Source organism: Lathyrus oleraceus, chromosome 5 (genome assembly GCF_024323335.1).
Source record: "Lathyrus oleraceus cultivar Zhongwan6 chromosome 5, CAAS_Psat_ZW6_1.0, whole genome shotgun sequence".
Taxonomy (NCBI): Eukaryota; Viridiplantae; Streptophyta; class Magnoliopsida; order Fabales; family Fabaceae; genus Lathyrus; species Lathyrus oleraceus.
This window is the reverse complement of record NC_066583.1, coordinates 339,057,066-339,068,626: the sequence shown is the minus strand read 5'-3', so window position 1 is coordinate 339,068,626 and position 11,561 is coordinate 339,057,066. Positions and strand designations below refer to the sequence as shown.

Genomic DNA, 11,561 nt, shown 5'->3' with positions numbered 1-11,561 from the left:
TTATGTGGTAATTGGATTTTTGTAATTGGAGGTGTTTTGGTTAATTTGTCAATTTTCACTCAAATGGCAAGGTCTGTGGTTACAGCTGCGAAAGTGGGCCTTGTACACACTCCAAATATGATTTCTTAGCAATTTCAATTGGCAAAATAAATTGGAAAGGCTTAAATTGCAAAATCACTTTTTCACCTCACTTGAAATAATTCAAGTCACTTCAAAAAGTGCCATTTTGATTGGTGAGTTTTTGGTAAATTGTGATGACATATTTGGAAAGAGGGCATCAAATGTGACTTGTAGCAAAAACCCCACCCAATTTGGCCAAATGGTTTGGAAGATATGCCACTTTGAAGTTCAAAATTTTTTGAGAATGATTTTATCATAACTTGCCAACCATTCATGGGAATTGAGTGTTCTTGGACTTTTTGAAAATGGGAGAACAAGATCTTCAACTTTCATGTTGGGCAAAAATTCATTTGAAGCTTGTATCATGATGTAATTTTGAGGATCAAGACTTTCCATTTTTGGCAAATTCCAATTACAGGTCGACTTTCTATTTTTGGAAATTTCTTGTTTGACTTCAAATTCTTCCATGATGATGTTTGACATGTTATATGAGGCCTATATGGACATGAATGAACCCCTTCAAACCATTTCCCACCTTGAAATCCATAAAATCAGGCACAGTTGACCATGGTTGACTTTTTAGGGTTTCTGGTGAACTGAGCCATGACTGATGACTTCTGGGCACCCAATCTTTGACCAAAACACTTCAAAAGGACCCCTAGGTCATGTGAACATGTTGGACCAACCCTAGGGCCTTGTCTCAAAGGAAAATGCACTTGCTTGCTTGATTGACTGATCTCCTGACCAGTTTGACCTAATCTGTCTGATGAACCTGCACTTGGGCAAAAGGGACAATGCAATGTTATGCAGTGGATTATGTTAATGTTATGACCTAATATGAGAATGTATGTACAAAGGGTAGGTGCAAATTTGAGGTACTACACTTGGTACTTTCAAAAGGAAATGGGGTAGGCATGCAAACTACCACGGGTGATGGATGAACAACATCTCTTCTGTGATAAGTTACCTCAAACGGTTCTGGTATATTAAAAACGGATTCAATGACCGAAACTTCCTCATTCGTTGCTGGACCACAAATTTGCAAAACACCTTGATCCATCAAGTTCTGAATGTCATTTCGTACCACTTCACATCCTCTTGGATGAACAACACATTCCTCACAGTTGTCGTGACATGTATTAATCAATCTAGCCCCCACCAATCTTGCATGAAGCGCTAGCAACGGAGTTTTAACATCTTCCACGTTCTTGATTATACACACATCAGAAGCATCCTCGACGGCATTAACATCCCCATGCGCTGGCAAAGGGTTACTTTTGACGTTAGGTCCGACGTCTCGAAACGACAGAATCTTCTTCTCAACCAGGTCTCGCACAATATGCTTTAAAGCATAACATCCTTCTAAATCATGTCCAGGGGCACCCCCATGGAAAGGACAATGGGCATCTGGATTGTACCACGGAGGTAAAGGATTTGGTGGAGGACCCAAAGATCTGGGCGTCACTAACCCTTTCTGTAGCAATGATGGGTACAATTCAGTGTATGTCATAGGGATTGAAGCAAATGGAACTCTACTTCTTTGTACCCTATTTTGATTTGGAGGATTTTGTGGACGAGGAGCCTGTGCCCTCGGCTGTTGATAAGCAGGTGGCGCGGGCGCTTGCTGGTATATCGGCGCTTATTGAGTAGGAACAGGTTGATAAACTGAAGCTTGTGGTTGGTTAAAATTTGGTGTGACTGCTGCCACATATGGTTGTTGAACATATTGGACTGGGTAAGCTGGTTGTTGTTGAGAAAATTGGTGTTGTTGAGTAAATTGGTGTTGTTTCTTCCATGAATGACTCCTTCTTTGACTGGTTGACACTGCATTCGTATCCCCCTCCTTCTTTCTTTGAAATCCTCCAGAAAACTTTTTGGCATTACTACCAGATGTTTCAGAGGTAGTCATCATCTTTCCATTCTTCAGTCCAAGTTCGACCTTTATGCCCACAGCGACCAGGTCAGAGAAACTTGCAGATACACTACTTACCATTCTTTCATAAAACACAGGTTTAACTGTATCCATGAACCAATCCGCTAATTCCTTCTTAGCCAAAGGTGGTTCGACTTGCGAGGCCACTTCCCTCCATCTTTGCGCGTATTCCTTAAAAGACTCTTTATCTTTCTGGGACATGCTGAGCAATTGCCTCCTATCTGGGGCCATATCCATATTATACTTATAATGTTGGATGAAAGCATCAGATAAATCCTGGAAACATCGAATCCTACTCTGATCAAGGCTTAAATACCACTTGGAGGGAGCGCCCCTCAAGCTGTCTTGAAAGCAATGTATCATGAGTTTGTCGTCCTCCACATGCGCAGCCATTTTTCGATAATACATAATGAGATGACTCTTAGGACACGAGTGGCCCTCATACCTGTCGAAATCCGGGGTCTTGAATTTTGCAGGAATCACAAGACCGGACACTAGGCACATCTCCTTAGCGGTAGCACCAAAAACTTGGTCGCCTTCCATAGCCCTCAATCTCTTCTCAAGCAGCTGGTAGTTCTCCTTCATCCCTCTTAGGTCCTCCTGCCTTTCCTCATCTTCATCTGAAAAGTCTGGAGCATGTTGTTGGTCCTCAAAGTAGGGTTGCACGTGTGCACGGACGAGAGGAGGTGCGAACGTGTGGACCACAGGATGATTTTCGTTTATGGTCGGTAGAGGGGCCGTCTGCTGAGCGGATGGTGCGAACCCAGGTGCACCTTCAACTGTAGGCGTGAAACCGGGAGGTAAACCATAGGTTGGCCAGGTTGTTGGTACCGTTCTCGCAGGTTGGGGTTCAATCGTGGGACCGGCGATTTCTGAAACAACCGTTGTTTGGGTGTCTAATTTTGCCCGGATGACCTGTAATATCTCCATGACCTGACCCATGTTGCCACGCAGGTCTTCCAGCTCTGAGCTCACTCGCTCCAATTCATGCTCTTGATCTGCCATTCTTTGACGAGCTCTGGCACGAGTATTATACTGGTGTTGAAAATTCAGCGTGAAACTGGAGGAAGAAAGGGCAGAATGAGACTCTGTTTTTTTTTTGAAAATGTATGAATGCATGTATGGATGCATTTTGTTTGCAAAACTCTTAGTTATCTTTATTATTTGTTCAAGCAATGTTAGAATATAAGAGCAAAATGTAATAATTGAGACCCAAAATGACAACTTCCATTAATTAAAATCAGATTCGAATACAAAGGGATTTAACTTCAAGTACACATGATTCGAATACAAAAAGATTTAAACACCAACAATTCAAATTTAAGTACAAGTAAACTTAAGTTCTGTCTCAGCTCTTAAGATCGTAGCCAGATCTGTGGTGAGCTCATTCATCATCTTCTTGATAAACTTGACGAAGTTGAAAACTTGAGGAGGCGTGTTTTCTGGACACATACACCAATCCGCTTCCTGGAGTTTTTCTGGGAGTTCCAACATGTTGAGGTTAACAAACCTAGCCAAGTTGCGGAACTTGCCATTCCATTCAACATAGAGCTCTTGGAGTTCCTTGATGACCTTTTGATCTTCATCTAAGGTTGCTCTGGCTTCTCTGTACAACCTCTTCCAGTACACACAATCATTTTTTAGGAGTAAGTAGGTTGCATTACCTTCCTGGCTCTCCAAAACTGCAAACCTCCTAGTAGCTTCTTCCAACTGGTACCTGAGATGGTGACAGTTTCTTTCAGCTTCTTCCTTTTGGAGGATCTCGCGAGATAACTTTTCCTCGCACTTCTTCAGAGCGTCCCTCAAGTCACGGATCTGTGCCTCAAAGTCAAGCTTAATTTCTTTTTTATCCATAAGAGATTTATCCAACAATCTCCCTAGCTCACAGATCCTATACTCAGCTTTCTTGAGCTCTTCCTTCCTGGTTCGGATCACTGATGTGGAACCCAATAGGATATGATCAAGATCATCTTTCTGGTCTTCCAAAAGCCTAGCTCTCTTGTTGCTATCCTCAAGTTCTTGGGCTTTTCCCTTACGTTCCTCTTTCAAATTCTGATTTTCCAAGATAACTTGGTTCATCTGAATTCGTAATTCGGCATTCTCCACCTCGAGCTCCTTAACCTTAGTAAAGAGTTTCTCCATGTCCTCAGGGAGTATGGGCTCGGGCTCAGGAGTTTTAGGAAAAGCTGGAGCCTTTAAGATATATGGCAATTGGATTTTCTCAACTCTCTCTTTCACCCATTGCGTGTAAGGTTCTTTGGCAAGAATGTTTCTTTTTCCAAACTCTTTACCCTTTCTTACAACCTTTAACCAAGCCTTTTGTACTGCTCTTACATCAGGATTGCTTGCTTGGATGTCAGAGAGCACAAATGGCTGTAAGTCTTTTGCGTCGGGAGGACTATCCATGGAGTAACCGTGTTGTAATCGAGACAACATAGGGTTATAGTTGATGCAACCCTTGGTACCCAATAATGGTACATTAGGAAATTCCCCACAGCTGACTATAATGTCTGGGGTTTCCCACTCTCGGATATACCATCTGATGGAACTTGCGGTGAGAGAAGCTAATTTCTGAGGAAACTTAAGTTCTTTTGCCACAAAAGGACCTTCTTCAGGCATGTGTTGCATGAACCAAGTGTAAAGCAAAGGAGCACAACACAACAACATTCCACCCCTCTTTTCATGTCGAGCGTGAAGGGCATAGTAAATATCAGCTAAGAGAAATGGTACTGGATTGCCAAAGAGAAAGACTTCTATGGCCACTTGATCCACAAATTTTTCAACATTTGGGAATAACACAATCCTATGGAATAAAGCCACCACAACATAGAATGCATTCCAATTTCCACTTTTCTTGAACTTTAGAGCTAAATCCTCCAAAAACATCGCGGCAAAACCTTTGCAACCCCCTTTTTCAGCCCAATTGTCTCGAACAGTCGGGACATTGATGCTTAGGGCCGAAGCTATCTTCTTTGGGCCCATATCTTCTTCGAGCTTTGGAAACGGATTAAAATCTTTCAACTTGAGTCCCACGATCCTCTCAACTTCTTCCAAAGTAGGAGCTAGCTGGAAATCAGCGAATGTGAAACAACGCAGAGGGGGATCATAATATTGTGCCAGAGAGCTGATAATTCCATAGTCAACTTTCTTATTTAGAAGGCTCAAAATCTTCCCATAGTTTTTTCCGAACTCATCACGTCTGCTGAGAGACAAATCAGAGATCAAACCCTTCAGACTGTCCAACTTAGGTTCCTTGTACTTAAGCGTGAAAGTGTGTCTTATTGAAGTTGTCATTTTCAAGTTCTCAATTCCTGAAACAAATAAAAGGTAACTAAGAGTTTGCTTTTTATGATGTTGATGCAATGAATGTAATGCATTTTTTTTGTATAGGTTCAACAGGCTTAAGGCATGGATAAGTCTGATTGCCTTGTATAGAACATGGTTCTCGCCAGGTATGATTAAAGGTTTTTTGAAAAAGTTCCTAGAGTCATGGATCCATTAGACTGTTTGCTACCTGCGGCAACTTACTTGCCGGGCATCAACTCCATCTAAAGAATCTACTCTAAGTGAGGTTCTCGCATCGATCTAACGAGAAATACATCTTGCAGACCCACACTACGCAACCATCTTTCCTAGTTGGGCAAAGGACTAAGGTTCTACAAATGGTTCTCAAAGTCATGGATCCTAAAGAAAATATCGAAGCTTACGGCAACTTACTTGCCGAGTGACAACATCTTCTCAAGAATCTACTCTAAGTGAGGTTCTCGTACCGACCCAACGAGAAATACATCTCGCGGACCCGCACTACTCAACCTCGTCCTATCTTATGTTTTTACTCGAGACTCGGGTAAAAAGTCTTTCCCACAAGGTTTGCAATCAGAGTATCTAAGCACCAAACCATAATCGAACCAATACAACAGATTCATATCAATATGACAATAGAGATAGTAAAAACAATAAAGAAAAGCCACATAGGTAAACAAACAAAGGCACACAAACGACCTAACTAGGCTTGACTCACTTAGGGATTTGTGTCCCCAGCAGAGTCGCCATCTGTTGCACCTCGAAAAATGGGGATACGACTTCAAAGCGAAACGCAAGCATACGCTCGCAATGATGGACTGAACAGAGTCGCCACCGAACTTTATTTATTCCTAAAAAGGAAAGGGGAAATATCGATAAAACCCAAGACAAATTGACAATGATTATTGGTCGTCGCAACCAAATCAGGGTTCGGGAGTCGGTTACGCAAGGGGAAGGTATTAGCACCCCTCACGTCAGTTGTACTCAACGGGAACCATTAGGTCTGTTGTGTGCGTTAATGTTAGTTTGAAATGTTAGGCTTTTCAAGTTATTAAGTGGGAAAGAAAGAAAGGATGAGAAGAGATTGTTTTTTTGGATTTTTGAAGAAGGACTAAACCTAAGTTTTTATTAGTGGGCCTGACAAGATTTACAAATCCTGCTCCTACGTAGCTCAAAAGAGAAATCAAGGCTTACGTAGTTCTGGGTAGAAAAATGTTTGTTGGTTGGTCGATTTTAGCGAAAGCTATATTGTATTAATCGACGAGAACATTGTTTTACCCAAAACAGATGAGGAGTGGATGCATACGACACATCGAACGGATTTATAAATCTACATTCGGAAAAGCGTCACTTATCTCGACTCAACAATCGTGGCCGAAACATTGTTTTATATCACTTAAGACAATATATCTTTCATTTATGAAAAAAAGTTTTTTGATTAGTCGCACGGCGGCGAGAAAAGAGTTTGATTGGTTGGATGTATTTTGAGTGATGGCGAGAACTTGGATGAGCGAGATATACATCTCGAATCCTAGCCTCAGGAGTGCACGGTATACACCATGTTCCATTTCCATCTTTATTGAAAAAAGTATTAAGGAATGAATTAGGTATTTTGAAGTTTGAAAGACGAGTACTTGTGACCTACAAGCTCTTACAGCTTGGGTTTAATACTCGGGACTACGTCTGGACATTCCACCCAGGCAGTCTGTTTCTTTCCAATATTGCTAAGAAAATGATTCGAATATTTATAAATGTTTTGGAGGGAAGACGAATATTTATGGCTTGCAAGCTCTTACAGCTTGAGCCTAATATTAGGGATTACAACTGGATATTCCCTCCAGGTAATCTTTTTCTTCCAACTTTATTAAGAAGATGGTTTGAGATATTTACAGGTGTTTTAGAGAGAAGACGAATATTTATGGCTTGCAAGCTCTTACAGCTTGAGCCTAATATTCGGGATTACGACTGGACATTCCATCCAGGTAACCTTTTTCTTCACGTTTTATTTAGAAAATGATTTGAATATTAAAGTGTTAAAGAGAAGACGAATATTTATGGCTTGCAAACTCTTACAGCTTGAGCCTAATATTCGGGATTACGACTGGACATTCCATCCAGGTAACCTTTTTCTTCACGTTTTATTTAGAAAATGATTTGAATATTAAAGTGTTAAAGAGAAGACGAATATTTATGGCTTGCAAACTCTTACAGCTTGAGCCTAATATTCGGGATTACGACTGGACATTCCATCCAGGTAACCTTTTTCTTCACGTTTTATTTAGAAAATGATTTGAATATTAAATTAAAACAATTAAAGTACCGAGGTTTGAAATTATTGAAAGTTAAGTTGATGTTGCTTAAGAGCTCATTGTAAGAAGGCCCAAGAGTAAGCCATGTGAGGTTGATGGCGATGCTTAAAAGCAATCGACTTACAAGGGTATGGAAATGGGCTCGACATTGAATCGAGGAATATGATTTTAATAGTTTAAAATGGTTTTGAATGAATGATGAAATTAATAAAAAAACAGATTTTGTGTTATTAAACAATAATACAACTACGAGTATGGGTGAAATTATAATAAAATACAAACATAGAAAAAAAAATGAATGCTAAGAGAAATAAAGAAAATGCAATATGTGGGTATAGAACCCACTCCACTAAAGACTTAGAATCTACACTCTCTCCACTAGACTGCTTATAATTAGTTATCATTTAAATAACAACATAAATATATAAACCATACTAGATTGGAAAAAATGAAAGAAGAAACTAAAATAATAAATAGTAAAGGTCTGTTGGATTACCAAAGAACAATCCAGCCGCCTGGCTGTTGGATTTTTGAGGTTTGGAATTGGGAATATTAAAAAAACATTTAACTAAAACCTAAACCAATAAATCATAGTTAATGACCAATGAGAACTCTAAACGTTCAATTAGTGGAGATTAAATGGTCTGCCTAATGAAAGCAAATAAATAAAAAATAAAAAAAGGAAAAAGAAAAGGTGAAGACAACGGAAGAAAGTCCAGTTCCCAAACCTCACGCACGGACTCTCTCTTCTCTCAATCGCTACAAGCAAACGCTCTCTCATCGCCTTCTCTTAATCGCTCTCTCATCGCCCCCCATATCTCGCTCTCTCTCGTTAAAACCCTCTCACTCAAAAGCTCACACTAGCCTATTCATTCTCCTCTCCGTCTCACTTTCACCCATCCTCACCCTCTTGCTCTCTAACAAATGCTCCAGAAAGATTCAAGCAAAAAAACTCACCTTCGGTGGCGGTAATGACGAGCTTGATGAAGCTTCAAACTCTTCCAACTCTTCAACCAGGTTTTCTTTGATTCTCAGGTTTAGGGTTTTTTTCTGTTTGGTAGCTTTTAATTCCGCCTCCGATTAGGTTTTTTAGTTTTTTTTAAGTCCCCCCTCTCTGAATCGCTTTCTTGCTTTTATCCTCACAGATTAGGGTTTGAATAGGTATCTCTGGTGTTACAAGAAGTTACTCTGCGAAGTTCCTTTTGTGCTCAGAAATTTGAGTGGCCTTTTTTGATGCTAGAATCGGAACGGTAATCTGAGCATGAACTTTCTCCTTGAATTTTGTCTTAATTCCAAATTGGGGATTTTCTGGATTTCTGCATTTTTTACTAATTAATTTGTTCTTTTTACTGCAGTGACTTTCTTGGTGAAAACTCAAGAGCAGTTTAGGTGAGTAGAAACGAAACGAAACGGTTTGGGATGAACAGGTTGTATGGTGCTTGTGGAATTGGCATTGTCGCAACATTCGATTTCAGTCTGGGCAGGGAATCCCAAGGAGATAATCTGTAAGCTTTTATTTATGTCTACCGTGTGTATTCATTGACTCGGTGAATTTATGCTAAGATTGTTGAGTTTGATACCGTGCAGGTTATGCTGGACCTTTCAGGCTTGGAGACAACTCCTGCTTCTCAGTTTCTCTATTACAATCACCGATTGGTCATGCCCAAGTTGCTCTGATCGGAAAAGGTTGTAGGTTGTTTCAAACTGTTTTCTTCCTTGCAAATTTTATATCCAAGATAGAAGCAATAATCTCTGTGAAAAACGATCTGGACCCAGGGGCCTCCTGTTCTTCAAATAATTTGGCATGGGAATCACATAAGGCTGACTGCCGCAAGTCAACAAGACGGATTGAGCCCTTTGAACTGCTATATGCCAATGTATTACAATGTGTCGGGTGAAATTCTGCTGATGTTATAACCTCAGTAAGGTCCTCCATATTTGCAGGCTTTACATTGGCAATATTAAAACTTTGATTGCTAATTTCCAGGTTCCAAAGATTTATTCGCAAATCATCGGCGGATATGAAAGTTTCTCCATCGCTGTTATTTGAAATAGAATTGATGTGATAATCATGAGCATGTCTCTATACTCTACGACATCGAGCCAACGGACTGGTCTCATGGCCAGCCACTACCGAGGGTAATCTTAGTGACGGTAAGCCTCCGGATGGAAATGAGAAATCGTTGCTTTGACAACTATATGTTTTATCTAAAGATCCTTCATTAGCAAGATGTGGCTTAAGGATACAAGAATTGCTTGAACTTGCGATAGGTCCATTTCCATTCTTTTGAAGGGTCAATATTCATGTCAGAAACTTTCTTCACCTTCTTTTCTTGAACCTTCCAAAATTTGATGGTTTTGTCATTAGTAGACAGGAGGAATACAGCTCGGTTAGCGGTTTGGCACCATTTCTTCCTTGAGACGGCGCACTCGTTGAATTCATCAACCATGCTATTGGCTCAGAAAATTGAGACGGGGATTCCACCGTAGGAGCTTCTCAAAAAGCCACCCTAACAAACCTTGAGGGCATTGCATAAAGTGTCGCCTATGAATGCTGGCTTGTCCACCGGTAAAGTCTGCTGTTGCTTGCCATAAGGTATGCTTCATTGTTGGAGTGGTTTAGCATTTTGCTGCTGTTGGTTTATTACTTTATGTTGGCTGTTGTACTGCTGTTATGTTAATTATTGTTTGTTGCAGGTGAACAAATGGTGCTCTGTTCAAACTCATCTTCCTTAAATGGCTGATAGAAATAAGGCAAGCAGTACTCGCATTTCTATCCAACTTCAGGTGCTTTAAAGCAGACCTTCTTTGGGTGCAACGAAGTATAAATATTTCAGTCTTCAGTCTTTCCACTTGGCTATCTCGGTCCTCCAGGGGAATGTACGGAACCCAGTCCATTTTCATTGGTTTCATGGGAATTATCTCTTCAGCCTCTCTCTGAACGGAGTTAATCCCAATTTTATCAGATGGTGGAAAAGGTGAGACAACAGCTACAACAACCGGAATGCAGATAACTTTGTTTTCCTGTTTGTGCATAACCAATTGAGGCTCAGTGCAACCAAAGAGGTAAACCTTCTTCCCAGACAACAAGCCACCCTCTTCAAATGCATTTTCTAAATTAGAGAAATTCCAATTGATATCATACAAGGAATCCAATTGATCACACTCAGTTCCAACTGGAAATGTTTCAACCCACAAGTCCTCCAAGTTGCGTTTATCTTCAAAATATTCCGGCTCAGATTAGGGTTTTGAGGTTTTGACACGTTTTGCTTTGAAATTGAACAGAGAAGAAGACGAAGTGGGATTGCGAAGAGTATTGTTGAAGCGTGAGAAGAAGAATTGGTAGCGAATTGGTGAGGCTTGAAGATGGAGCTTCAGAGCAGAACGAGTAACATTCATTGGAATTTTGTTCTACAATGAAAAATGTAAAATGGTGTATTGTATAGGGTATAGGGTTTTAGGAAGAGGATTTTGTTGTTGGTGAGTTTTGATTTTAAAATGGATTTGGATTTTGGATTTAAAAATGGAGTTGGGTTATTGGATATTTGATTATAAAAATGGATATGGATTTTTAGGAATAATCCAAGACTAATTTAAATATCAATTTAAATAGTAATAACGAATCAGCAAAAGACAAATTAAAATCAAATTAATCTATAATTCGTTAAAATTACTTTGATATCAACTCTAACATTCATTTGGAAATTAAAATCAATTAGAGTTTGAATCATTAGTAAAATAAACAATTAAGATTAAATTGAAATTCGGAATTAAACTTAATTCGAAATTAAAATATTGAAAATTAAAAAAGGTCAAATAATGAAAATCCATTTTATAATCAAAAAACACCATGATCAAGAAGCTAGATAATGACCAATGTGTAACAAAAACATGGA

At 39.8% G+C, this 11,561-nt stretch overlaps 2 protein-coding genes and 1 pseudogene across 2 annotated transcripts; all 3 read right to left on the bottom strand.

Annotated features, from left to right (window-relative positions):
• Window positions 1-3,373: 3,373 nt before the first annotated feature.
• LOC127080543 (uncharacterized) lies at window positions 3,374-5,347 on the bottom strand. The gene is made up of 2 exons (XM_051020859.1): window positions 4,421-5,347; window positions 3,374-4,246 (listed from the first exon to the last, which is right to left on the bottom strand). Exons 1-2 carry the CDS (start codon window positions 5,345-5,347, stop codon window positions 3,374-3,376), a joined length of 1,800 nt encoding a protein of 599 aa, XP_050876816.1.
• Window positions 5,348-9,364: 4,017 nt separating this feature from the next.
• Window positions 9,365-10,115, bottom strand: LOC127080542 (serine/threonine protein phosphatase 2A 55 kDa regulatory subunit B beta isoform). Its single transcript, XM_051020858.1, has 2 exons — window positions 9,913-10,115; window positions 9,365-9,704 (listed from the first exon to the last, which is right to left on the bottom strand). Exons 1-2 carry the CDS (start codon window positions 10,113-10,115, stop codon window positions 9,365-9,367), a joined length of 543 nt encoding a protein of 180 aa, XP_050876815.1.
• A 227-nt stretch (window positions 10,116-10,342) lies between these two features.
• On the bottom strand, window positions 10,343-11,064 carry LOC127080540 (protein HEAT INTOLERANT 4-like; annotated as a pseudogene).
• Window positions 11,065-11,561: the final 497 nt, after the last annotated feature.

What these genes read in the sequence shown, in the direction of transcription:
- LOC127080543 (XM_051020859.1), bottom strand. Translation starts at nt 5,347, where the DNA reads ATGACAACTTCAATAAGACACACTTTCACGCTTAAGTACAAGGAACCT. An exon ending in CAAAAGACTTACAGCCATTT is followed by an intron (nt 4,247 to 4,420) that starts GTGCTCTCTGAC and finishes TATATCTTAAAG; the next exon opens with GCTCCAGCTTTTCCTAAAAC.
- LOC127080542 (XM_051020858.1), bottom strand. Translation starts at nt 10,115, where the DNA reads ATGGTTGATGAATTCAACGAGTGCGCCGTCTCAAGGAAGAAATGGTGC. An exon ending in CGCAAGTTCAAGCAATTCTT is followed by an intron (nt 9,705 to 9,912) that starts GTATCCTTAAGC and finishes TTCAAATAACAG; the next exon opens with CGATGGAGAAACTTTCATAT.